Source organism: Bufo gargarizans, chromosome 1 (assembly GCF_014858855.1).
Source record: "Bufo gargarizans isolate SCDJY-AF-19 chromosome 1, ASM1485885v1, whole genome shotgun sequence".
NCBI classification, from domain to species: domain Eukaryota; kingdom Metazoa; phylum Chordata; class Amphibia; order Anura; family Bufonidae; genus Bufo; species Bufo gargarizans.
This window is the reverse complement of record NC_058080.1, coordinates 380,290,326-380,316,854: the sequence shown is the minus strand read 5'-3', so window position 1 is coordinate 380,316,854 and position 26,529 is coordinate 380,290,326. Positions and strand designations below refer to the sequence as shown.

General features: G+C 44.0%; 1 protein-coding gene across 3 annotated transcripts in view; it reads left to right on the top strand.

Moving 5' to 3' along the window:
- Positions 1-23,881, top strand: part of CCDC124 (coiled-coil domain containing 124) — a 49,669-nt gene extending 25,788 nt beyond the window's left edge. For all 3 annotated transcript variants that reach the window (XM_044270134.1, XM_044270151.1, XM_044270143.1), the window contains exons 3-5: positions 15,513-15,681; positions 16,216-16,336; positions 23,329-23,881. In XM_044270134.1, the coding sequence (XP_044126069.1) occupies positions 15,513-15,681; positions 16,216-16,336; positions 23,329-23,530 (492 nt within the window). In that variant the 3' untranslated portion in view covers positions 23,531-23,881. The remainder of the gene's footprint in view (positions 1-15,512; positions 15,682-16,215; positions 16,337-23,328) is intronic.
- Positions 23,882-26,529: the final 2,648 nt, after the last annotated feature.

Sequence of the window (26,529 nt, the reverse complement as noted above, 5' to 3'; positions counted from 1 at the left end):
CTCTGGCAAATCGGATCCGGCACTGCGGTCAGCGCATGCTCAGACCGTTAAAAAAATTTGAAAAAAATAAATGCCAGATCCGTTTTTCTGGATGACACCGGAAAAACGCATTGCCGGATCCGACGTTTAGCTTTTTCTCAATGGTTACCATGGCTGCCGGGATGCTAAAGTCGTGGCAGCCATGGTAAAGTGTAGTGGGGAGCGGGGGAGCAGCATACTTACCGTCCGCGCGGCTCCCCGTGCGCTCCAGAGTGACGTCAGGGCGCCCCAAGCGCATGGATCACGTGATCGTATGGGGCACGTCATCCATGCGCATGGGGCGCTCTGACGTCACTCTGGAGCGCCCCGGGAGCCGCACGGACTGTAAACGTTTGCATACGTTTTGACGTTTGTGGCGCTGTACGCCCGCCCCTTTCTCCTTATTGATGGCACAGGGGGAAGGGAGAAAGTGCTTCCTTCTCCCCTGTGCTCCATGTTCTGATACTAGACTGCGCAATAGCGTCTAGTATCGAAAAAAAAGGCAAATCCCAGTATCGAGGTCAATACCAGACAAAAAGTACCGATTGGGTATCGATAATTCGATACCCGAAACAACCCTACTTGGTAGTTTAGAGATAAGGGTTATTAGATGACAGGCACAAAGTAAAAGTACCAGTCAGACAGTTAGAAAAACTGTTAACCCTTTGTGACAGAATGACTCAATATAAAAAAAAAAGCTAACTGAAAATATGCTTTTTAGCCAAAAAGGAGTAAAATGCAATCATAAGCAAAAAAGGGATAAATAAAAGGGATAAGCAAAAAATAGCCTTTAAAGGGAGTCTGTCACCTCCATATGGCCATGTACAGTGCTTACATGGCTCTGTAGCACACCTATACAGGATTGTAACGGTACCTTTGTCTTTGTCTTTAGACTTGCACCAGCAGGAAAAACAAAGTTTAATTCATGTGCAAATGAGCACTTGCAAGTGCCCAGGGGAGGAGTTCAGTGCCCAGGGGAGGAGTTCAGTGCCCAGGGGCGGCGTTCAGTGTGTAAGTGCCCAGGCTGCTCTGCCTTCTTTTCACTTTACCCCTTCCCAGCCTCTGCCTTTGCCCGCCCTCCAAGTCTCTTGCCTCGTCGATAGGTCCGGACTCGGAGGGCGGGCAAAGGAAGTGGCAGGGGAGGAGTAAAGTAAAAAGAAGGCAGAGCAGCCTGGGCACCTACACACTGAATGCCGCCCCTGGGCACTTGCGTGTGCTCATTTGCATATAAATTAAACTTAGCTTTTCCTGCTGGTGCAAGTCTAAAGAAAAGAACAAAGGTACCGTTACAATCCTGTATATGGCCATATGGAGGTGACAGACTCCCTTTAAGGTTGCTTTATACAGGACAAGAAGTCTTCCTTCCCGGCAAGCATCTGCTCATCTGTGAAGGAGAATGCTGTATTTACATGCAGCGATCTCCTCTACAGTATGGGAAGGAGCGACCACTAATTCCATCGCTCGGGCCCTATACACAATCATTGTTTGCTGACAGCAGAGGCTGTTTAGATGGCACGATCTGCTGCCAGCAAACAAGGATTTAGTTGACCGTATAAAAGATGCGATTGCCTGATGAACGAGCATTTCAATCGTTCATTGGGTATCTGCAGCACCTTTACACTGCCAGATAATCCCAAACAAGCGTTCCTATGAACACGTGTTAGGGCTCTTTCACACTTGCGTTCTTTTCTTCCGGCATAGAGTTCCGTCGTCGGGGCTCTATGCCGGAAGAATCCTGATCATTTTTTTTTTTTTAAATAGACTTTTATTCAGGAAAAGTACAAGTAAGCTGTAGTCAAAAACCATTACTAGTCAAAACAGCCATTGCATCAATCATTTCGATTACAGCATGTGAAAAAACATGTCAGAATGATAAGAAAATACCAGTACTTTCCCCAATTTTTCCCCCTTTTTTTTTTTTCCCTTTCCCCCCCCTCCCTTCCCCTCCCCCCTCCCTTCCCCTCCCCCCTCCCTTCCCCTCCCTTCCCCTCCCCCCTCCCTTCCTCTCCCCCCTCCCTTCCCCTCCCCCTCCCTTCCTCTCCCCCCTCCCTTCCTCTCCCCCCTCTATGCCCTCCAAAAAAACTGTCATATCCAACTTATGAATAAAATCATTTTGGTCGTGCAAAAATTTTGAGGATAACTACCCCCATAATGCTAACATCAGTGAGAACCTTTATTATTGTTGTCTTCTATATCTTCCCCCTAGAAGCCCCCCTGCCCCCCCCCCCCCCCCCTCCCACTTTTGTCCATTCTGAACGTCTCGGCTGCTAGAACATTCATTGGTCAAATCCATAAGATTATTCATTCACATCATCACACTTTCAATACACTCAATCGACCCTTCAAATCCTCCTGTAAATACCAAGCTGTAAGTCTGAAAGGTCCCATCAATGTGGGGTATTCTGAATTGGCAATGTACTGAACCAGAAAGCTCCTCCACACTTTATACCATTTTTTACCCAATATTTCTTTCCTGGTAGTCGCATCCCTCCATTCTAGATTCAATATCTGTTTCAATCGGTTCAGTAGCATTTCGGCACTGGGGACAGTCGCCAACAACCAATGCGTCAATATGCAGCGTTTTGCCTCCAACAGAATCTTGTGATCCAGAACGGACAAATCCCTCCTCTCCCTATCCCTTCCATCATCAGACATTTCTTTTCCCTCAGCCTGGAATATGATCAACTGAGGCGATAATTTGTTCCGGGTATTGCCCAGTTGTTTCATAATTGCAGACACCTGAGCCCAAAATCCAGCTACACTGGGACATACCCATAAACCATGCAACAAGTCTGCTCCTGATAGATTACATTTTGGGCATGCCGTTATTCTATCCGGCCTAGCTTGGGAGGGCGAAAAAGTAAATCCATAAATCGCCCTGTGTAGAATCTTGAATTGCGTTTCCCTCATCATTTCGTTTGGTACTGCACGATATAGCGCCTGAATACCTGCCCGAGCGATGGGCTCTAAGTCCATTATCTCCAACTGCTTTTCCCATTTCCTGAACATGCCAGCTACCAGCTGATCCTCCCAGGTTGCCCTAAGAACATTATAGATTTCTGAAATGGACATCCTACACTTATGTCCCAGAAAGGCGTCAAACTTATTCCTTTGCCCTTCTTTGGAGATATCCCTTATAATACTTTTCACATAACTATGAACTTGCCTATATGGGAATTGTGCCGTTTTCTGCAGACCCCTCTTCTCTATTAACTCCTCCAATGATGCCCATCTGGTCTCTTTCTCGTGCATCAGGTCCTCCATCTTTATAATTCCCTTGCTCACCCACTCTTGGAAGGATTTTTCGCTATAGCCAGGAGGAAAGTCCTGATCAGTTTTATCCTAATGCATTCTGAATGGAGAGAAATCCGTTCAGGCTGCATCAGGATGTCTTCAGTTCCGGAACGGAACGTTTTTTGGCCGGAGAAAATACCGCAGCATGCTGCGCTTTTTGCTCCGGCCAAAAATCCTGAAGACTTGCCGCAAGGCCGGATCCGGAATGAATGCCCATTGAAAGGCATTAATCCGGATCCGGCCTTAAGCTAAACGTCGTTTCGGCGCATTGCCGGATCCGACGTTTAGCTTTTTCTCAATGGTTACCATGGCTGCCGGGATGCTAAAGTTGTGGCAGCCATGGTAAAGTGTAGTGGGGAGCGGGGGAGCAGCATACTTACAGTCCGTGCGGCTCCCCGTGCGCTCCAGAGTGACGTCAGGGCGCCCCAAGCGCATGGATCACGTGATCGCATGGCACGTCATCCATGCGCATGGGGCGCTCTGACGTCACTCTGGAGCGCCCCGGGAGCCGCGCGGACTGTAAGTATACCGCTCCCCTGCTCCTACTATGGCAACCAGGACTTTAATAGCGTCCTGGCTGCCATAGTTACACTGAAAGCATTATGAAGACTGATCCGTCTTCAAATGCTTTCAGTACACTTGTGTTTTTCCGGATCCGGCGTGTAATTCCGGCAAGTGGAGTACATGCCGGATCCGGACAACGCAAGTGTGAAAGAGGCCTTAACAATTATCTGGCTCATCTTCGGCCTGTGTAAAGGACCCTTTAAGACCGAACGGAAAGGAAGCGTTCCTTCCCGACAATTGCCTGCTCGCTAGCAGAGGAGACGGCTGCTATTACATGCAGCAATCTCCTCCACAGCATGGGGAGGAGCAATCGTTATGCCATCAAGCTTCCCCATGCTGTCTAGTTTGCCGGCAGTCTGAAAGATCCCGATTGCACAATGTTAATCGGGAAATCGATGGCAGTATTAGACTGCTAGATCATCGCTAACGAGTGTTCATATGAGCGCTGGTTAGTGATGATTGGACTGTCGATTGCTTGGTGTAAATACAGGCTTTAGACTAGTAATGGTTCCTTTGCATAAATACCAACCCTGTTAGGGCAACTTCACATCACAGCTATTTATTTCTGTTCTGTTAAAGGAGCAGAACAAAAAAAGAAATAACAAGTGCCAGAGTGCGCATAAATGACCCGAACAGAGCTGAACAAACTCCATTAACTATAATAGTCTGTTCAGTTTACTGTCTTTGTACCAAAAAACGCCTGCATGGAAGGCTCCCCCCCCCCCCAGTGTTTTTTTTACCACATCTGTGACAGAGGCCCCTAAGGGAGATGTGAACAAGCCCTTAAAGGGAACCTGTCACCGCCCCGCGTCCTCCAAATCTCCTCCTTGCTGGCTGACGTCACAGAGCTGGAGCGCCGAAATCTCGCGATGCGCGAGCTAGCGCATGCGCAGTGTCGGCATCTTGTTCATTCCCTGTACTGGCATTAGCACAGGGAATGAACTACGCATGCGCTAGCTCGCGCATCGCGAGATTTCGGCGCTCCAGCTCTGTGACGTCAGCCAGCAAGGAGGAGATTAGGAGGACGCGGGGCGGTGCCGGGCTCCTTTCCGCTTGACTCCTCTCCGGCTACAGGACTCATATCAGGTCATTTGCATATCAATCAAAAGTTTTTTTTAACACAATAAAAGCGCAGAGAGCTATGGGGACTGGATATTGCAGATGTTCTAGCTGCCATCTAGCAGCCCATGTCCCCAGCTCTATGCGCAAAATCCTGGTGACAGGTTCCCTTTAACATTATGTAGGCCTACGTATTATGTAGTCAAATTACTGCGACTTTTGTATTTCTCCTCAGCTAAGAATACGCCTCAAAAATAGAGGAGTATTTTTACTCTTCTAGAAAAAATGGATTATGACCTCCAGTTGGGGTACTATTTCTACTTATGTAAGGTACAGAGTATGATTGAGGAGTATTGTTGTCAGTCAACACCCCTCTGGGTTTCTTGGTAAAATATATGAAATCGGAGATCAGTTATTTTTGACTGGAGAAACGGTGATGTGAACTCTCCCTTAGTAGGTTCCGAATGAGTCTGAGGTTTCCCTGCCTTGGAATAAGTCTTTGGGGTAGAGCTGATAGAAATGTACAGTAAAGGCTTTGGCCCATCGTGTTTTATTTAGCAGTGTGTATAAGGTCACTCAGTAAAGAACATGTAGAGAGAGTTGGTAAATTATGTATTGGGTACTCTGGATGAACCATACTGCTGTAGGAACAGATGCAATTCAGGCATCTCATAACGTAATTTAGGACTGGAGAAATCCTTTGAGTAAGTACCCTATTCATTTGCTGCCAGTACCTAACTTATTTTGTTGCTTTCTTATGGTGCTAAGGAGTTTGCTTTTTGACTGCAACCCCTGTCCAAATGCCATTCATGGCAGGACCCCTCATTATGTGCCAGAGAGCTGTAAGAGCATCTCTGGTGGAGCCCACATTTCTATCTTGGCCTGCTTCAGAATGGCTGCCATATAATGTCCCTTTGTAAGTGTTATGAGTTCCTAGGTGTGGCATCCTCCAGCCGTTTCACAGAGGGCAAATCCACAGCCACCAGTTCAGCGCTGCAGAAATTTCTTCTCTATAACTTGTAAATGGCTACTTTGTAAGGCTACTTTCACACTAGCGCTTGATCGGATCCGTTCTGAACGGATCCGATCATATTAATGCAGACGGAGGCTCCGTTCAGTACGGATCCGTCTGCATTAATTACTTAGAAAAATTTCTAAGTGCGAGAGTAGCCTGAGCGGATCCGTTCAGACTTTCAATGTAAAGTCAATGGGGTACGGATCCGCTTGAAGATTGAGCCATATGGTGTCATCTTCAAGCGGATCCGTTCCCATTGACTTACATTGTAAGTCTGGACGGATCCGCACGGCCAGGCGGACACCCGAACGTTGCAAGCAGCGTTCAGCTGTCCGCCTGGCCGAGCGGAGCGGAGGCTGAACGCCGCCAGACTGATGCAGTCTGAGCGGATCCGCATCCATTCAGACTGCATCAGGGCTGGACGGAAGTGTTCTGCTCCGCTCGTGAGCTCCTTCAAACGGAGTGTGAAAGTAGCCTTACTAAGGAACACCAAGTCTGTCGGTACAAATACATTTTCCAGGACGTCCTCCATGACAGCACTACATGGAGGTTGTCTCCCCCGCCCACTATTGGGACAGGAAACAGAGAGGTTAAAAGCTCCCCCCCCCACCCACCTTCACCAGTGTTTTTTCCTGTCCCAATAATGGACAGGGAGAGAGGGTCTCTCTTCAGACCTTTTAAAACCCTTTTTTTTTTTTTTTTTTTTTTTTTTCCCCCCCCTACTTTTTTTCTCTCGCTGGGCTAAAACCCTTAAGCTGGGGTCCCTTAGCCTCCCAGTCCCTCCAGTACCTGTGGGTCATGCGGCTCACTGCTGGGAAAGAAGATCGCAGGGGCTGGGAAATGGTAGCCGCAACCCCGCTGGGGCTCTGGGCTGCAGGATGCTTCCTCCAGGGGAGACGCGGGAGCCGGAGCGCCTTTCTCTTACTTCCGGCTTCGGCGCTGATCCGGAAGTGACGTCTAGGCGCCGGTGAAGGAGTGCGCATGTGCGTAACCTCCGACACCGGATCCAGTATGGCGGCGCCCTGTGTTTGATCCCCGCGGCGAGGGACGCTAGAGGCCTAGTGTTTGGGCCTCGCGTCCCATCCGGAACCCCTGCAGTGACCGGAAGGAATGGGAGGAGCATCCACGCCAGGAGGGGTAAGTGCCAGTGGCATTTAAAGTCTGGTTGGGCTGAGTGTGAGTCCCTCAAGTCATGGAGTCATCCAGTATGAGAGAGCAGTCCCCAGACCCTCCTGCCCAGGGACATGTGAGTAAACCCAGCACTGCAGGGTGGAGTATAGTGATATGTTTAGCAAGCATTATAGCCTGTTTTATATCATCATGTCTCCTAGGGGGAAAAAGATCCTACCTTAAAGGTGGATGCTAAAAAGAAGCCTAAGAGATGCGCTATCTGCCGCAAAAGGCTTCAGGAGTCGTATACAAAGAAACTTTGTGTGGATTGATTAACAAAATGATGAAAGAGGAACAGTCGTCCCTTTTAACAGACCTTAGAGCCATCATTAAAGAAGAGGTTAAAGCGTCAGTTTCCTCCTTAATAACGCCTAAGGTTGCTGAGCAGACCACTGGGATAAAAAGACCTAGGGAAGCCTTGGAATCAGACCCAGAGGTTATAGAGATGGAATATTCAGGAGAGGAGGAGGAAGAAGAGTCTTTACCTTCCTCATCCCACGAGGAGAAACGCAAATACTGTTTCTCATCTGAGGATATGGATTCCCTTCTGACTGCGGTTAGACAGACCATGGATATCCCAGACGAACCAACTAAGAGGTCCATTCAGGAGGAAATGTTTGCAGGCCTGATTACTAAACGGAAAAAAGTTTTTCCTTTGAATTCCAGCCTAAAACAGATGATCCTGGATGAGTGGGAAGATGTGGAAAAGAGGCTTTTTATTCCCAGGGAATTCAAAAGTCGTCTATCCTTTGACAAAGAGGACACTAAACTATGGGAGGAAATCCCAAAGATAGATGCCCCGGTCGCCAGGGTAGCTAAGAAAACAGCAATCCCATTCGAGGACTCCTCCCAGCTGAAAGACCACATGGACCGCAAGGCCGACGGTCTCCTGAGAAAATCTTGGGAGGCTTCTACGGCCTTGATTTCCACTAACGTTGCAGCCACATCTGTGGCTAGGTCCTTACTATTGTGGTTATCTCAGCTGGAGAATCACTTGTCAATGGGAACTCCCAGGGAGGACATCTTGGAGACTATCCCACTCCTGAAGATGGCAACTGCCTTTACAGCGGACGCCTCGGCTGAGTCAGTCAGGTTCGCAGCCAAAAGTGGGGCCCTTCTAAACACCGCAAGAAGAGCTTTGTGGTTAAAGAACTGGTCTGGTGATCTCACCTCAAAAAATAAATTATGTGCAATTCCATTTTCAGGATCATATGTGTTTGGCCCTAGCCTGGACAAAATTCTTGAAAAGGCCTCAGATAAAAAGATAGGTTTTCCTGAAACAAAAACTAGGAAGACACATTTTTTTCGGAAAAAATTTCAGCCAAAGAACCAAACGTATAAAGATAAGGGAAAATCGGGAAGATGGTCCTATCCTAAAGGGGGTAAGGGCAGAGGATTTCTGCTTAACCCCAACACTTCCAAGACAAACAATGACGCCAGGCCAGTCGGGGGAAGATTAAGATCCTTTCTCCCAGCATGGAGCCAAATAACCCAGAACCCTTGAGTGCTCCAAATTATTCAGGAGGGATACAGGATAGAGTTTATGTCTGTTCCGCAACACAAATTTGTGCTGACAGGGTACGGAGGAGGTACACCTCAGGAAAATCTTTTAAAAGACGTCACAAAATTAAAGAAGCTGGGCGCAGTGACTCGCGTCCCTGCGGGTCAGGAAGGCAGGGGCTTCTATTCAAGGTTATTCCTGGTCAAAAAGCCAGATGGTTCATTCAGAACCATAATCAACTTAAAGCCTCTAAACGTCTTCATAAAGTACCGTCGTTTCAAGATGGAATCGATAAGATCGACAACACCCCTCATTTCTCAGGGAGCGGTAATGTGCACCTTGGACTTAAAAGATGCATATTACCATGTACCAATACATCCGGACCACCAAAAATTCCTAAGGTTCGCGGTAAGGGAAGCAGGGAAAGTAAACCATTATCAGTTTCAGTGCCTGCCCTTTGGGATTTCAACAGCCCCCCGGGTGTTTACAAAGTTAGTCATAGAGATAGTGGCCTTTCTCAGACTGAAGGGAATAAAGATTGTACCCTATCTAGACGATCTTCTCCTAACCGCAGACTCTGCTCCAGTTCTAGCGGCACATACACAGACAACAATATTCCTCTTACAGGATCTCGGCTGGATCATAAATTGGGAAAAGTCGGACCTAGTACCAGAGACCAGAAAGATCTTCCTGGGAACGCTGCTAGATTCGAACCTACAGAGGTCTTTCCTTCCACCTCAAAAGCAGCAGAACCTTGTCAGAAAATTGAAAGCGTTTCAGGGAAAATCCGTGTGCACCATCCGAAACGCCATGAGCGTCCTGGGCCTGATGACTTCTTGCATATTTACGGTACCGTGGAGTCAGCATCACACGAGGATCCTACAGAAGATGATCCTGTCGGTCTGGGACGGGGACCACCGATCCATAGACCAGAAGATCCTGATAAAGGAGAATGCTCGGAGATCCCTGGATTGGTGGCAGACATCAAGCAACCTGTCAAAAGGCGTCTCCTGGAATCTAAGTCCATACGTCGTAGTAAATACAGATGCCAGCCAACAGGGTTGGGGTGCAAAGGTTGGAATCTACTACTACCAAGGAACCTGGAGTCAGACCATAAAGAACAGGTCTTCAAACTTCAGAGAGCTTCAGGCCGTGTGGGAGACTCTCAGACAGAGTCAAGATCTTCTAAGCGGACAAAACATACGAATTCTATCAGACAACATGACAGCGGTCTCTTTCCTCAAACATCAGGGGGGTACAAGATACCCTCTTCTCCAGAGTCTAACAAACAAAAATTTTTCCTGGGCCGAGGAGAATGTGCTATCAATCTCTGCAGTACACCTACAGGGTTCAAGAAACCAGTCGGCAGATTTCCTCAGCAGACACCTTATAGATCCAAACGAGTGGACTCTGAACAGACAGGTGTTTCTAGAATTGACAGCTTCATGGGGGTACCCAGAAATCGACCTCTTTGCTTCAAGGGAGAATGCTCAAACAACCTCCTTCTTCTCCCGGAACCCTGCCGATCACCCCACAGCAGTAGACGCTTTATCCCAGCCCTGGGACATGAAGCTAGCGTATGCGTTTCCTCCTTTCCCCCTGATTTCAGTAGCCCTAAGGAAAATCAGCAGGGAATCATCCAAAGTGATCTTCATAGCTCCCTTTTGGCCGAAACAAGCCTGGTTCCCGGTCCTGTCCTCTTTGAGTCAAGAAGAACCGATTCCTCTCCCTCTCAGACCAGACCTGCTGCATCAGGGTCCAATCTGGAATCCGGAAATAAACAAGCTGAAGTTAACAGCGTGGCTTCTGAAAGGGACTTGTTAAAATTACAGGGGTTCTCGGACGAAGTAATAGCCACTATTCAGAGAGGCCATAAGCAGGTGACATCGGCCATTTATAATAAGATCTGGAAGAAATTCTGCTCCTGGATGACGCTGAGAGGGAAGAATCCCCTACTCCTGAGTCTGGGAGATATTCTGGATTTCCTCCAAGAAGGATTCAACATGGGTCTTAGGCCCAGTACCCTTAAGGTGCAAACTGCAGCCTTGAGTTGGTTTCTAAATTACTCTGTCAGAAAATCGATGGGTAAGCAGGTTCTTAAAGGCAACCACGCGGATTAGACCAACACTAAGATCTCCGGTTCCACCTTGGGACTTGCCGCTAGTACTTAATGCTTTAACAAAACCACCCTTTGAACCCCTACACGAGAGTAGCTTAAGAAACCTAACCTTAAAAATGATGTTTTTAGTAGCTATCACATCAGCCTGTAGGCTAGGGGAGATCCAGGCCCTCACCATCCATGAGCTGTACCTTACAATCTGTGAAGATAGGGTCATATTAAGGCTAGACCCGTCCTTTATACCTAAGGTAGTTTCTTCCTTTCACCGGAACCAGGAAATTGTACTACCAACCTTCTACACAGATCCAAAGACCGAAAGGGAGAAGGAGTTCCAGCCTTCTAGACGTCAGACGTTCCCTCCTTTCCTACTTAGACGTTACCAGTACCTTTAGACTGGACTCAAATCTCTTTGTTCAATTCTCAGGCCGCAATAAAGGCAAGAAAGCTTCTAAAGCGACATTGGCAAGATGGATTAAAATAGTCATTAAAGAAGCCTATTAGAGCCAGGAGCTCCCCTGTCCCCAAGAGGTTAGGGCTCATTCTACGAGAGCAGTGTCGGCTTCATGGGCCGAGCATGCGAATGCTTCTATCGAACAGATATGTAAGGCGGCCACCTGGGCAAGCTCCCAAACCTTCTGTAAGCATTACAGATTAAATGTGTCAGGGAATGTTGACCAGTCTTTTGGGCGGAAAGTTCTTCAGGCTGCGGTCCCTCCCTAGTTATTGGATTAATTTGGTATTCCTACTCCATGTAGTGCTGTCATGGAGGACGTCCTGGAAAGTAAGAATTAGTCTTACCGGTAATGATGTTTCCAGGAGTCCGACATGACAGCACTACATGGAGGTAGTCTCCCCCGCCCACTATTGGGACAGGAAACAGAGGTTAAAAGCTCCCCCCCCACCCACCTTCACCAGTGTTTTATAGATTATCACACAATAATGGGTATCATAGTACAAAATAAACAAATTACGTTAACTATTAGGGAGGGAACTACCAGTGCTGTCATGTCGGACTCCTGGAAACATCATTACCGGTAAGACTAATTCTTACTTTCACAGTTTTAGTGCTCATGACCACGGCCGTAGCCTTTTTTGCGGTCTGCAAGTTGCGGAGCCACCAAACACATATACCAGCTGTGTGCTTTCTACATTTTGCGGAACATCCTGCCTGCTATAGAACAGTCCTATTCCTGTCTGTAAAACGGACAAGAATAGGACACGGACAAGAATAGGACTAGTTTTTTTATTTCTTTTTTGTCTTTTTCTATTGCTTTGAATGTCTGCATGATTTTGCAGTAATGTGTATACTGTTGGACTGATTTACAGATACAGACCACCCTCCCAAACTATTACGGTATGGCCACACTGGGTGCAATCCCCTCCGATCAGCTGCTTTTCCTAGGCAGAGTGATGACACATTTATTAGTCACATGGCCTAGGCGCATCTCAGCCCCTTTAAAGTTAATGGGGCTGAGCACAATACCAAGCACAACCTCTATATAATGTACAGAGAAGGCCGTGGCGCTCATAGGAGTCAAACAGTAGGTTGACGGGTGTCGGATCCCCTGGATAGGTCATCAGTATTTAAAGAGGACCTAGTCTAATTATGGTCTTACCTTATAGGGCGACCCCCACTGATGCCATGGCACTTTGGGGGGGGGGGAAAAAAGGCCCACCCGTTCCCCCACTGTTGACCGCATTGATTTTGGCGCATTATATTATAATGAGCCGACTCGGTTATACTAGGCAGAGACTCGCAGTTTCGCTGCATGCGGTTCTCTTCTCCCTGGCTGTGAGCGCATCCAATCAGAGCGCACCGCTCTTAGCAAGGGATATTTTTAAATCACTGCCTCCGTAAAATGAGTATTATTTAACACACACCGTAATTGTACATATGCAGCTTTAACTTAGGACTTCTTAGCTTGGAGAAAACCCATAAGAGTGGAGCCTTAGGGATTGAAAACCATCTTGCTGAAGAGTGCAGAATTTTTGTGATCATCGGACTAGAATGGTCAGGCGCTTGTCTCGTAAACTGGAATATTTCCCAGAATTTCATGCGTTGTGATCATGCCCTGCTAGTAAAAATGCTGTTCATGCTTCTCACGAATATGTCAGAGAATGGCGAGGGCTCAGCAGAAATTACCATTACCTTGGTTTTTAAAAAACAAAAACTCATGAGAAACTGATTTAAATGAAGGGAGAAGGATAAAACTTCCCAAAGAATAGCTTGTCGGACAATTTCCGTTTTTTTTTTTTTTTTTTTCTATTGATTTTATAATGTATCATTCTTTACATTATACACTGGCCTCATGCATATAACGTACATATTTTGCAATCTGCAGAATAAGGATACAGCCCATGCACATGCTGCATTTTTGATGGGCTCAATAGTAGAAATGCCCATTCTTGTCCACGAAACAGACAGGAATAGGACGTGCTCTTTAATTTGCAGGATGGAAACACGGCCGTGGACAGCACATAATAATATCAGATTGCTGTCTGCATTTTTGCAGCCAATAGAAATGAACAAGTCCTCATCTGAACCCCCAGAAAAAGTGAATCGGACACGGACCAAAGAATACGATTGTGTGCATGAGGCCTTATACAGATGGTGTCAATGAAGATGCACGTCACAGGGGTGAATTACACTACTGAGCTTAATTTACCACATAAAGTCATGCCCACCAATTTCAGATGACAGAATTCTGCTAAATCACACCTATAAGTCTTTGTTTTTTTCCTCAGAAAAATGAATAGCTGCAGCCATACTGATAAGTTGTACACGATTTGTGGCATAAGAACCGTCTATATAAGATTCACTTTACCTTCTATACCCAGAGGAAGCTTACCCCATATACAGTATCTGCTTTCATTTGAAATTTGCTGATCAGTACCTGGGTATTGAGTGGAATATAATTAGAGACACTACAAGAAATCTATACCCCAAGATATGGAAATTGCATTGGGAATCAAGTGGTAATGGTTCAGGAAGCGAGTCAATAGGCAGCAAGACTGGCTTGTCCCAATCAATAAATGACCCAGACCTACCTCCAAGTGGTGAGGACAGAGCCTTATCCCTTCCCGGTCCTCTGGTACTAATAAGCGCTTCCTTAATGGAAAATGTTCTTATTTGTCAAAAACTCTACCTCTGTTTTGTGTGTCTTCTTAATTCAGAGATATGATACTAAACCATTTTCCCCTATTTGTGCACTTGAGGAATTATGTATCAGTTTTATTTAGTCTTTAAAGCCAATCCAAATCCCATCATCTCCACGGGGATCCACAGATAGTTCCATTCTATACCATCATATGCTTTAGCAGCATCCAGTGCGAATACCACTCTATTTGCAGGATTATCTGGAGTCACCTGGAGGTTCCTAACCAGCCGTCTGATGATTATGGCTGTGTGCTTGGACGGCATAAATTTCACCTGATCCGGTGAACAATTGTTGTGATTACCATAGCTAATCTCATGAATTTTCATATTGGTGGGAAGAAGAAATAGGCCTGAATGGCTCTGGATTCCTTTCTGGCTTCAATATCACCACTGTTAAGTCCTCCGTCCTTGAAGGAGGTAATATAACTTCTTCCACTGAAGTTATGACAAATTTATTAAAGGGAACCTGTCACCTCTACTATGCTACCCTCACTGAGCGTTTCTAAATGTTCATTCTGTTACCCTAAACATATAAATTACACTTTTAACTTCATTTGCAGACAAATTCAATAAGTATTATGCATTTTTGTACTCCCCACCTTTTATGCAAATTAACATAAGAGTCATATCTTGTGTGACCAGAGAAGAGACATACTTTCAAGCTCTGACTCATCTCAGGGTAATTTGCATAGGTATCAAATCTTTTTTTTTTTACACAATAAAAGCACTCAGAGCTATAGGTACTGGGTATTGCGGATGTGCTAGCGGCCATCTAGCGACCCATGTCCTCAGCTCTATACACAAAATCCCGGTGACAGGTTCCCTTTAAGGCCTCTTTCACACTACAGTATGTTGAATTCAGTGTTTTGCGTTCCATTTTTCACGGATCCGTTGTTCCGTTTTTTGCTTTCGTTGTGGTTCTGTTTCCGTTCCGTTGTTCCGTTCCGTTTTTCCGTATGGCATATACAGTAATTACATAGAAAAAATTGGGCTGGGCATAACATTTTCAATAGATGGTTCCGCAAAAAACGGAACGGATACGGAAGACATACGGATGCATTTCCGTATGTGTTCCGTTTTTTTGCGTACCCATTGACTTGAATGGAGCCACGGACCGTGATTTGCGGCCAAATATAGGACATGTTCTATCTTTTCAACGGAACGGAAATACGGAAACGGAATGCATACGGAACACATTCCGTTTTTTTGCGGAACCATTGAAATCAATGGTTCCGTATACGGAACGCAAAAAACGGACCGCAAAACGGAAAAAAAAAAACGGTAGTGTGAGAGAGGCCTAAGGGCCGTACATCTTACTCCAACAGACCTTTTAACTAAGATTAGAATATGAAACACCTTTCTTGGTAAATCTGCAACAGTGTTTTAGGTAAAACCACCTCTGAAATGTTTTATTTGAGTTTTTTTTTAACCAAAGCCAGAAATGGATGCAGTGTATTTCCTTCCTTTATATTTCTTATTCCTTTTGGGTCATATACGACTTTGGCCTGAAAAACCGCTGTGTTTGAAACCATTCTAATGTCGACCGGATACCACATAATGCAACTTTAATTGCCAGCCGTTTATAAACCTGTCATTTATACATCCTTGTGGTCAGGAAGAAAAGGAAAAACGTCGCCTAGAGCAGTTAGAGAGAAAGAAGGAGAGCCAACGCTTGCTAGAGGAAGAGGATTCTAAATTGAAGAATAGACCAGCAAAACCTCCACCCACAAAAGTAACTCGGGCACAGATAGACGAAACGCTGCAGAGAGAAAATGTTCCAAATGGTAAGTGGGACAGCTAGAGCAGCTTATGTACTACTTAGGCTACTTTAACACTTGCAGCAGAGTTCCATCGCCGGAACTGATCCGGCAAAACGTATGCCAACTGATTGGCATTTGTAAGACTGATCAGGATCCTGATCAGTCTTAAAAATGCCTGATCAGTCAGAAAAATTCATAAAAATGCCGGATCAGTCTTTCCGGTGTCATCCGGAAAAACGGATCCGGCATTTTATTTTTTATTTTTTTTACATTTTTTATTTTTTGGGGGGGGGGGGCTGGCATCTAGGCAAGTCTTCAGTTTTTTGGGCCGGAGATAAAACTGTAGCATGCTGCGGTTTTATCTTTTGCCTGATCAGTCATAAAGACTGAACTGAAGACATCCTGATGCATCCTGAACGGATTATTCTCCATTCAGAATGCATGGGGATAAAACTGATCAGTTATTTTCCGGTATAGAGCCCCTGTGAAAAACGCAAGTGTGAAAGTACCCTCAATTGTGCAAAAAATTTGTTTACCTATCTGATGCATTCTTTTCAGCCACTGTTGAAAAGCCGAAGACACACCTAGAGATGCCATTGGAAGAAAATATAAACCGTCGTTTGCTAGAGGAAGGAGAGGTTGAAGCGCGTTCTGTAGAAGAAGCCATAGCTGCTCTAAGGTTGGTGATAATAATACAGTATGTTCCATTACTTATTTTAACATGTTAAAGTAACATGATGTAACTGCACCCCTTGCCAATTAGCAGTTTCGCTGTACCTCCATCGCTGGAAGTTGACACTAGAACTACACTGTTACAACTCTGTAGTGGAGGGAGCTCCTTACTACAGCTTCTCCCATTGAAGTGAATAGGAACAAGTTTGGCATATTGCGGATCGGATAGACAGCTGGGTGGGGCTGGGGAACACTTTGGTACCAGTGACAAAGTTAGGGGGAAATGGAAGGTCCTTAAAATTATTTTAGGGACTAGGAGAGATGCTTAAGTCAAGGATCGTAGGGCTTTCAGAAATACTACCAGTGCCACGAGCATCACTAGAGAGGCAGCAAGAGTTTAAGGAGTTAAATAAGTGGCTCCGAATCTGGTGCAGGAAGGGTTTGGGTTCATGGAGAACTTCTCTGTTGGTTACAAGCTCTACAGTGGAGGGGGGGGGGTGTCATACTAATAAGGGAGTACATAGTGTAGATAGAGAGTGGGATATAGGAGGGGACAGTGGGGATTTAGTTGGGGTTGGGGATAGTGAGAAAAGTAGGTAGGTGACTGGGTGCAACTGTACACCCATGAAAAATAGAGATGCTGCTAACATGAACCTTTTACAAGCCAGCAATATAAAACAAGGTACCCCAAAAATTCCAGATATTCACTTTCTGGGAAGTGAATGTGGGAACTTAAGTAGTATCTTTAAAATGTATGTTCACAAATGCCAGAAGCCTGCAAGCAAAATGGGGGAGCTGGAATCTATGGTACTAGAGGAACACATGGCTGTAGTTGGTGTGACTGAGACATGGTTGGACTCTTCTCTCGACTAGGCTGTTAACATTCACCCTGGGTTCACACTTGAGCGTTTTACAGCGCGTTCCTACGCGCTGTAAAACGCACAACAAGGAGAAACCAATGCTTCCCTATCAGCATGGTTCTCACCTGGGCGTTTTACAGCGCGTACGATCGCGCTGTAAAACGCCCGACGCTCAAACAAGTACCTGACCCTTTTTTTGAGCGTTTGTCGCACGTTCCCGTACAATAGACTTTCGGGAACGCGCGACAATGTGTGCACGGCTGTCTCTGTATGCGCGCTTGTAAACGCCCGTACAAGCGCGCATACAGAGCGCTCCTTTCGGAACGCTCAGGTCTGAACCCAGGGTCAGGGTTTTACACTCTTTCGGAAAGACAGGGCCAATAGAAAAGGCGGTGGCGTGTTCTTTGTATGTGAGGAGTGATATGAAGGGGAGTGTGAAAGAGGCAATTGTGAGTGAGACTGTTGAAACCTTATGGGTGGAATTACAAAGAGAAAAAAACTAGGGTCGATGCTCTATTGGATCTGGTAATTTCTAATGATGCAGAGCTTGTTGGAAATATTACTGTTCGAGAAACACTAGGTTATAGTGACCACAATATAATTATATTCCCCCTAAACTATAAGAAGCCAACTCTGTCAGGCAGAGCAAAGACACTGAATCTAATAAAGGCTAATGTGCCTGGGTTGAGGGCAGCATTTCAGGGCATAGGCTTGGGAGCAGCTACTGTCACATAATAATACTGAGGATAATGGGAGAGCTTTAAATCCACATTGGGTAATTACACTGTAAACTTTATTCCAGTAGGTAACAAGTATAAATGGCTAAAATGAAACTCTGCATGGCTTACAGCTACTGTAAAAGGAGCAATAAATGACAAAAAGGCATTTAAAGAAGTCTGTAGTCTTTGAAATTTACAAAAGGCTAATAAAATCTATAAGAAATAAGAGAAAATCTGCAAAAATACAAAAGGAACAGCAATTGATGGAAAAGAGCAAAACAAATCCCCCAAAATTCTTTAACCCTTTCACTACCAGCGCCGCACGTGCAGTGGGCACCATGGCCGACAGATCTCTGAGACCTGCGGCTAATTACTGTGACCGGCAAAAATGCAGATCTAAATGCGCAAATACCTATCGATGCCCCGTGCGGCCAATGGGGAGGCATCCGTAGTTGCGCTGAACACGAAGAGTCTTGCTGATGAGGCTGATAGTGTTCATGCTGCAATTTTTATTTTGGCCAAGATAAGAAATGAGCAACTTTCAGTGTAAATCCCATTAAAAAAATTCCTGATGGAACAAAATTTCCAAATTAAAAAATTTATAGGCTCATATTTGAGCTTCAAAAGAATCACAAAAATAAAAAAAAGTTTAAAATATATAAAAAATATAAAAAATCTAAAAGTTTAAATCAAATAAAAAAAATAAAAAAATAACAATAAATATAAACATCATGGGTATCACCGGGACCTAAAACGCCCAAAACATTTTTAATAAAATGTGATCAAAAAGTCATGCACACTCCAAAATTGTATAAATAAAAACTATGCATTGTCCCGGAAAAAATGAGCCTAAACAGCTCAGTAGAGACAAGTATAAAAAAGTAATGGGGGTCAGAATATCGTGATTTTTTTTTTCATTTTATTTTTTATCAAAGTTTAAATTTATTTTTACACTATTTAGACATAAAAAAATATATACATATAGGCTATTGTTGTAATCGTACTGACCCAGAGAATGAAGGGCATGGGTCAGTGTAGCTGCAAATGAAACGCCGTGGGAACAAAACCCATGAAACGGTGGAGGAATTGCTTTTTTTATTTTCAAATTCCACCACATTTGGAATTTTACCACTTCCCACTACATTTTATGCCTCAATGGTGGCATTAGTACAACTTAAAAATAAGCCCACATACAGCTATGTGAACGGATATATAAAAAAGTTATGGCTCAAGGAAAATAGGAAAGAAAAATGAAAATGGAAAAATCCTCCAGTAGTGAAAGGGTTAAATATATAAATGCTAAAACAAAGGTTAGGGCAGTTAGGTCTCTTAAATAGCTATGTATTACTGTGCAGTCCAATGAAGATGTCCAAAAACTACGTGCTACTTGGACACTCTGAGTGATTGGACATCAACTTGGCAAATGAGGTTCAATGTGGATAAATGTAAAGTTATGCCTCTTGGTAGTAATAATCTCTATGCATCATATGTCCTAGGTGATGTACCACTGGGAGAGTCACTTATAGAGAAAGATTTTGGTGTCCTTGTTGATCGTAGATTAAATAACAGCATACAACGTCAATCAGCTGCTTCTAAGGGTCCATTCAGACGTCCGTAGTGTTTTGCGGTCCGCGAATTGCGGACCGCAAAACACTGATGCCGCACATCGCCGGCACTTAATAGATCATTCCTATTCTTGTCCGCAGCTGCGGACAAGAATAGGACTTGCTCTATCTTTTTCCAGGGCTGTGGACCAGAAATGCGGACACGGACAGCACACTGTGTGCTGTCCGTATCTTTTCTGGCCCCATTGAAAATGAATGGGTCCACACCCTTTCCACATAATTGCGGAACGTATCCGGACCCATTCAACGGACGTCTGAATGGACCCTAAGGCTACCAGGATATTGTCATGCATTAAACGAGGGATGTAACGAGGGATGTAATATTACCACTTTACCAAGCCGTTGTCGCGGCCTCATCTGGAATATGCAGTTCAGTTCTGGGCACCAGTCCATAGAAAGGATACCCTGGAGCTGGAAAATTACAGATGAGGGGTATGGACTGTATTAGTTATGAGGAAAGGAAAAAATGATTAAATTGATTTAGTCTTTAAAAGAGACGTCTGGGGGGGCATGAATAACCCATACAAGTATTTAAAAGGGACTTACAAAAAATTTGGAGAAAAACTGTTCCATGTAAAATCCCCTCAAAAGACGAGTTCAGTCTCTGGGGGAGTCAAGGATTCTTTACTGTAAGAACTGGCAATCTGTGGACTAGTCTACCTCAGGAACGTGGTCAAAGCAGGAACAGTGAACAGTTTTAAAAAGGGCTTAGAAGAATTCTTAAAAGTAAATGACATTAATGCTTATGAAAATATGCAGAAATCTGAATCTCGCTTCACTTTTTCTAAAATTTGCGGCCCCACCTATCCCTTGGTTGAACTTGATGGACTTAGATTTCCAGCAACCGTGCTACACCCTAACAGCTGATCAGCAGGAGTGCCTCCAATCACTTAAAGTAAAGGGTGGACAACCCTTTTAAGGTCAAGTGTAATGTACACTTGAGGAAATCACCCCAGGAGCACAGTTGTGATGGAGAACAGGGTTCCTGCTGTAATAGAAGATTGGAGATCTTAGTTGTTTGATTGTCTAGATGCTGCAGTTAATAGCAGCCGTGGCATCTAAGAGATTACATGGGTGGCGTCCCTATCAGCCCCCTGCAAAAATTGATGTGCTGATGATTTCCACAGCCTGTTAGTTTTAGGACTCATTCACACGACCGTGGTTTAGTTCCGCAACCGAGCCGCTTTTTTTGCGGCTCGGGTGCGGACCTATTCACTTCAGTGGGGCGCAAAAGATGTGGACAGCACTCCGTGTGCTGTCTGCACCCGTTGCTCTGTTGAGCTGCCCCGCAAAAATTATAGGTCATGTCCTCTTCTTGTTTGTTTTGCGGACAAGAATAGGCATTTCTATAATGGGCCGTCCTGTTCCGTTCCGCAAATTGCCCAAGGCTCACAGACTGCATCCGTGTTTTGGCGATCCATAATTTTCGGTCTGCAAAACACGGCACGGTCGTGTGAACGAGCCCCTACACCGACAAAAGGATAATGCTTAGACCAAATGATTGCATTGTGAAGTTCATTTATTTAATATTTTTCATTTACTTAATATTTTTAATTTTATATTTTTAAGAAAAACGAATTTACACTGTAGGATAATAAATGAAATAAATAATATTTAGAATTTTTATGAAAAGTTTTATTTTGTAAAAGTATAAATAAAACACACATCCTGTATATGACATTGTGGCAATCAGCACAACGTCATTTAAAATATGTGGTCAACAATAAAACAATGACAATTACTTTTTCCCCCCATTCACTTCACAAAAAAAGCATTAATTGGTAAGCTTCATATACCACAAATGATACCAATTAAAACGACATCTTGTCCCTTAAAAGCAAGCTCTAATATGGCTATGATGGAAAAAGTAAGTGGCTCTTGGAATGCAGCAATATAAAAAAGGATATCTTTTTTTTTTTTTTTATGCTTGACATGTTATCATTGTGCAAAAGTAGTAAAAAGTTCTAAGGCTACTTTCACACTAGCGGCAGCCTTCACCCGCCGGAACAGCCGGCCGGAGAACAGCCTGTCGTGCTACGACTACATGTCATAGTTTTACTCCGGCCGCCTCTCTGCATGTTTTCCGTGCTGCCGGACCTCCGGTGGCACGCGTGCACTAGCGACGGCACGGATCCGCCAGGCTGTTCACCCGCTGGAACAGCCTGCCGGAGAAGGCTGCCGCTAGTGTGAAAGTAGCCTTAATCCAAAACCTTATCCAGATTGTTCATTGAGCACATTGTCCATTTGCATAGTACCCTGTAAATATTGTTTGACAGGTGTGCAGTTTGTTTCCAATCTTTAAGGTTCAGTTGTCATTTTCTTCAGCATTTCATCGTGAGCCTAACGGGCAGAGCGGTTAAATCTAATACTTGAGCAGTGCCTTCGTTTTTACATTGCTGATCATCATTTAGAATGGGTAGCTTATCTTCCTCTATCTAAATTCGCCAACTGCCATCATCATGTGTCTCTAGATATAGTACTTTTTTGTAATTATGTGTCATCCTCACTTTGGGTCTTTTTCCTTATTTTGTTTTTCTAAAATTAAAATCTTTTAAAACATATAAAAATTTTCTTTGCTTCGCCATTTCTGACTGCCATAACTTTTTCATATTTCCGTCTACATGGAGCTTGTTTTTTCCGTGGGGGAACCTGGTCCAGGAAGGGAAGGGTGGACCTTCCAGGATGGAAGGGTGACAGCTCATAGAAGGACAGGGTACTGTCATTAACTTGCCTAACCACAATCTGGCAGTGTCAGTTTCTCTGCCCAGCCGCTGCTGCTCTCTTCCATGTAACGGTGATGGGGGGGGGGACCAGGAGCAGTGCATGCACCAGTCACAAGCCCTTGCTGGATGATCTATCAGAGACAGAATGCTGAACCAATCAGGACTCCGGCTCAGTGTCCAATCATAGGGCTAAAAATAATGGAAAAATAATGTGGCTGCGAACTCAGCCTAAGAAAAATATATATACTTGCCTGAAAGTGTGGCGATTCTATATTTTTCATTAGAGGTCGTATATTATAGTGTCATGCACATTCAGATGGAATCCATTGTCATGGACCCAGATAAATTCCAATGCGGATTTGTAAATTGTAATGGTCTAGTAGATGCTTCGGTGTCCATATTAATATTGCAATTTTTCAGGTATTCCAGTCCTCCTTTAGGTGTATGCTGTCTGTGGATCGGTACTCTTGATTGCCACTTGGCTAAAGATTCTAAGGGCTACTTCCAGCTCCACGTCATAGCAGGAAAACTTTATTCATGCGGTTAAAATCTTCAAATACAGGACAGTTTCGTCATCCATAAACAGGCCTTGCACTGATGGGAACAACTCCTTTAAAAAAAAAACAAAAAAACATATTTTGTAATAACTATATATTGTATATGTGTGTTTTATTCTGTTTTGAGACTGTTCAGTAGCAACTGCATTTAGTTGCATTAAAACTGTGACTGTACCTAGATTTTGGTTTAAATTGCACCAAGAAGTGGTACAATTTTGCGCATATAGGTTGAGAGTTTCTGTGCTGAGCCAAAAAGGGAGGTGGCTTAAGATGCCACCTTTGCACCTCAATTCTGACATATTAAATTCTCTCTTAAACTAAGCCAACCAATAGGTGGTAGAGAGTTAGACATAAATGTCTAACCCTGCACCAGATTTATCATCCAGCCTGAGCCACTGTAGGAAATGTGGTGCAATAGGCTCATTAAATCTGTATTGGAGTTTTTATTTATTTTTATTTTTTATTTTCCACAGAAAACCTCCTTATATATTCAATGAATTTTTCTCTTTCTTCAGTGTCAGCAAGGAACTTGACCGTCATCCTGAAAGACGAATGAAAGCTGCCTTCACAGCATATGAAGAACTAAATCTTCCACGCCTAAAACAGGAGAATCCAAACATGAGGCTTTCCCAATTAAAGCAACTATTGAAAAAGGAATGGATGAAATCTCCTGAAAATCCCATGAACCAGAGGCATGCTGTCTACAATGCTAACTAACCAATTGTAATACAGATTTATATCTCGGAGATGAGACAGTAGCAGGGCATACTTTACAGAAAGCCAAGAGTACGTGTAGGACATCTAGAATGTATATTGGTTGTCTGACCTTGCGGGGGAGGGAGGGGGTACTGAAAAGCGGCAGTTATTTGTTTTATCCATACCATCTGAGGGTAAGGATTTAACAGTCCAAAACACTGCATGTGCCAAAGCCTGGCTGATGGCTAAAAACGAAGAACTTTGGAATAACATTTTTTTATTTTGTGATGTGGCATTTGTATAAGTTAAAAACTCAATTAGAGATTCTCCATGAAAAATAAATGTGTGGTGACTTGCATTATTTAACTGCCATATGGTATGTGTTGTTTTTCAATAACTATGATGGTCAGAATAATAATCTAACAATATTCCTTTAACTTTATGAATTCAAAATAAGGAATACAATAGTAGCCGCACTCGCCTGACTCTCCTGTTTTAGGATTCCAAGTTTGGAACTGTTTGTTCTTTTCCCAGCAAGTGAACTTAAAGATTTTTTCAGGCAAAGATAAGAAAAGCTGAATTAAACAGTGCCCACAAAACCTGCCTAACCTTGTTTCCTTATGTCTTTCGGTCCTACTATTTTAGTTTTACATTGGTAGGCCACATTATGAATAGTGAACTAGACATCTCTGTGTCGCGTCCATGACTAGATTATTCTAACAGGTCTTCTCCTGGTATCATTGGTTTTACTTTTCATTACCCACCTCTCCAGTCATCTTGCTACCTTTGCCACTCATGTGGCATTAAAGGCCATCTGTCAGCAAATTGGTACCCATAAAACTGACTTATGATGTTTTCACTGTCTGGCCCTGTCAATCAAAGTGCAGAGGGCGCAGCAGTTGCAGAGAGGGGAGACTGTAGGTGTAATGGCAATGCCTCCATTGCTCCTAGAGGCTCATTTGCATATATTAAAACTTAATTTTTATTTTTTCAGGTACAAATGTGCTGACAGGTGGACTTTAAGCTAAATGTAAGACCACTGTGTAAATCATTAATTATATTTACAGCTTGCATAAGGGTATCTAAGAAACAGGTAGGCAAGCAAGCTGACCCATCCACGAGCTGAGAACTGCAGCTGGAGCTCTAAATTGGAAAATGTTTCAAACAGGCAAATCTTTATTAAAGGGATATGTCTGGGTTCAGTGCTGGACTCTGACATATCCTCATCTTCACCTCTCCAGCCCCCCTGATATGAGCATCGGAGCATTTCATGCTCCGATGCTCTCCTTTGCCCTGTGCTGAATCTCGCAGGACAAAGTCATTTTTTTTAGAGATCCGGTGAGATCCAGTGACTGCTAGGCAGAGGCTTCTGCCCAGCAGTGAGCCTGGAGATGTCACCGGCACTAATGGGTGGCCTTTAGCACTGCCCTTGCCTCTGTCTAGCAGTGTGCCATTGTAAATGAAAAAAGAAATGCTCCAATACTCATATTAGGGGGGCCAGAGGGGTGAAGATGTGGATATGTCTGGGTTCAGAGTTGAACCCCTTTAATTATTGGTGATACCTTGCCGTAGAGTACTATCCCCAATTATTACAGTGCATTTATTCCATTTTTTTAAAGCTCAACGCAAAAATCTGGAAAGTCAGGCATGAAAAGTCACCGTTAAAATGGGTGCCTGGTAGTGTCTTATTTTCTTTACGCAGCTAACCAAAAATTGTACTCCTTTAATGAAAAGGTTAAAATGAAGGTGTGACTGCAGTTAAAGGTTTTAGAAAAATTTGCACATATTATACATACATCTACATCAAAAGACAGTCTTCAGGCTGGGAACTACACCAGTCTCTAGAATAAAGGGGCCTGGTGCCGTTTTGAGTGCTCTGCCGCTTAGGAGCCTGGGTCAGAAACATCAAAGCTAATGTTAAAGGGAATCCGTCACTAGGTTTATGCTGACCTATCCGAGGGCATCGTAAAGTGAAAGGCACCATGATTTCAAAGGGGTGTGGGTTATTGCTAGAAAATCAGTTTATCAGCTGCAAGCTGACCACTATGTGAGCCAGGAGTCCTCTCAATGATGAGCACAAGTTCAGTAGTCCTCTGTATTTATGAGCTGGTCCCCTCACCCACCTACGCTGATTGATGGCTTTCTCAGTATGCACAGTAATAGGAAAAGGCTGTCAGTGATAGGGGGATCCAGCAGCTGAAGAATACAGAGGACTCATGCATGTCATTAAGAGGACTTCTGGCTCACACACAACTCCACTCGTGCTGCACCTGATAAACTTTTTGAAGACTACACCATTATGACAACTTGGTGGCTGACCATTGAAATCGCAGTGTCTGCTACTACTTTATGCTGCCTCAGTGCAGCATAAACCTAGCAATAAATTCCTTAGAATGGCCTTATGAACATACTCTCCCATGTATTTCTATGTCACGGCACCATCAGCATTTTTTTATTTCCAGGTCAAAGCCCACGGAGTCCCCTCACAGGCAGGGAGACCCTTCTAGAAATGAGTGGGGATCCTACATAAACAGACCACTTTTACGTAAATAGTTAAATATACTACAGAAAACCATGTGTCTTTTGTCTTGGTGCATCATAGATATCTTTCATTTACTGATCAGTTTAGCGTAAATTGATTGATTTGATAGGTTCTTGGACTTCACCAAACACCAATGTTTCTCATTAAAAGTAATGAAGGAGCAGGTGTTGGTCAGGGTGGCATGACCATGTGCGATGTATCATTAATAATGTATGAAGTATTTACTTACAGCATCGTGTACACCTTGAATTCTGAGTATAGCCTTGCATCCAACGCAGTTTTTCCCTGACTGATAGCCAGGTTTAACTTGTAACATAGACTGGTCATGTCCATACTAAACTAAAGGGAAAAACAAAGTTAGTAAGCAGTTAAAATAAACACCAGTAATGTCAAATAAATGTGTTTGATTTGTGAGAGTGCTGCCAAACTTCGCGCCTGTGCTGTTTTTGATGCAATAAAAAAATAAATAGACGTATAG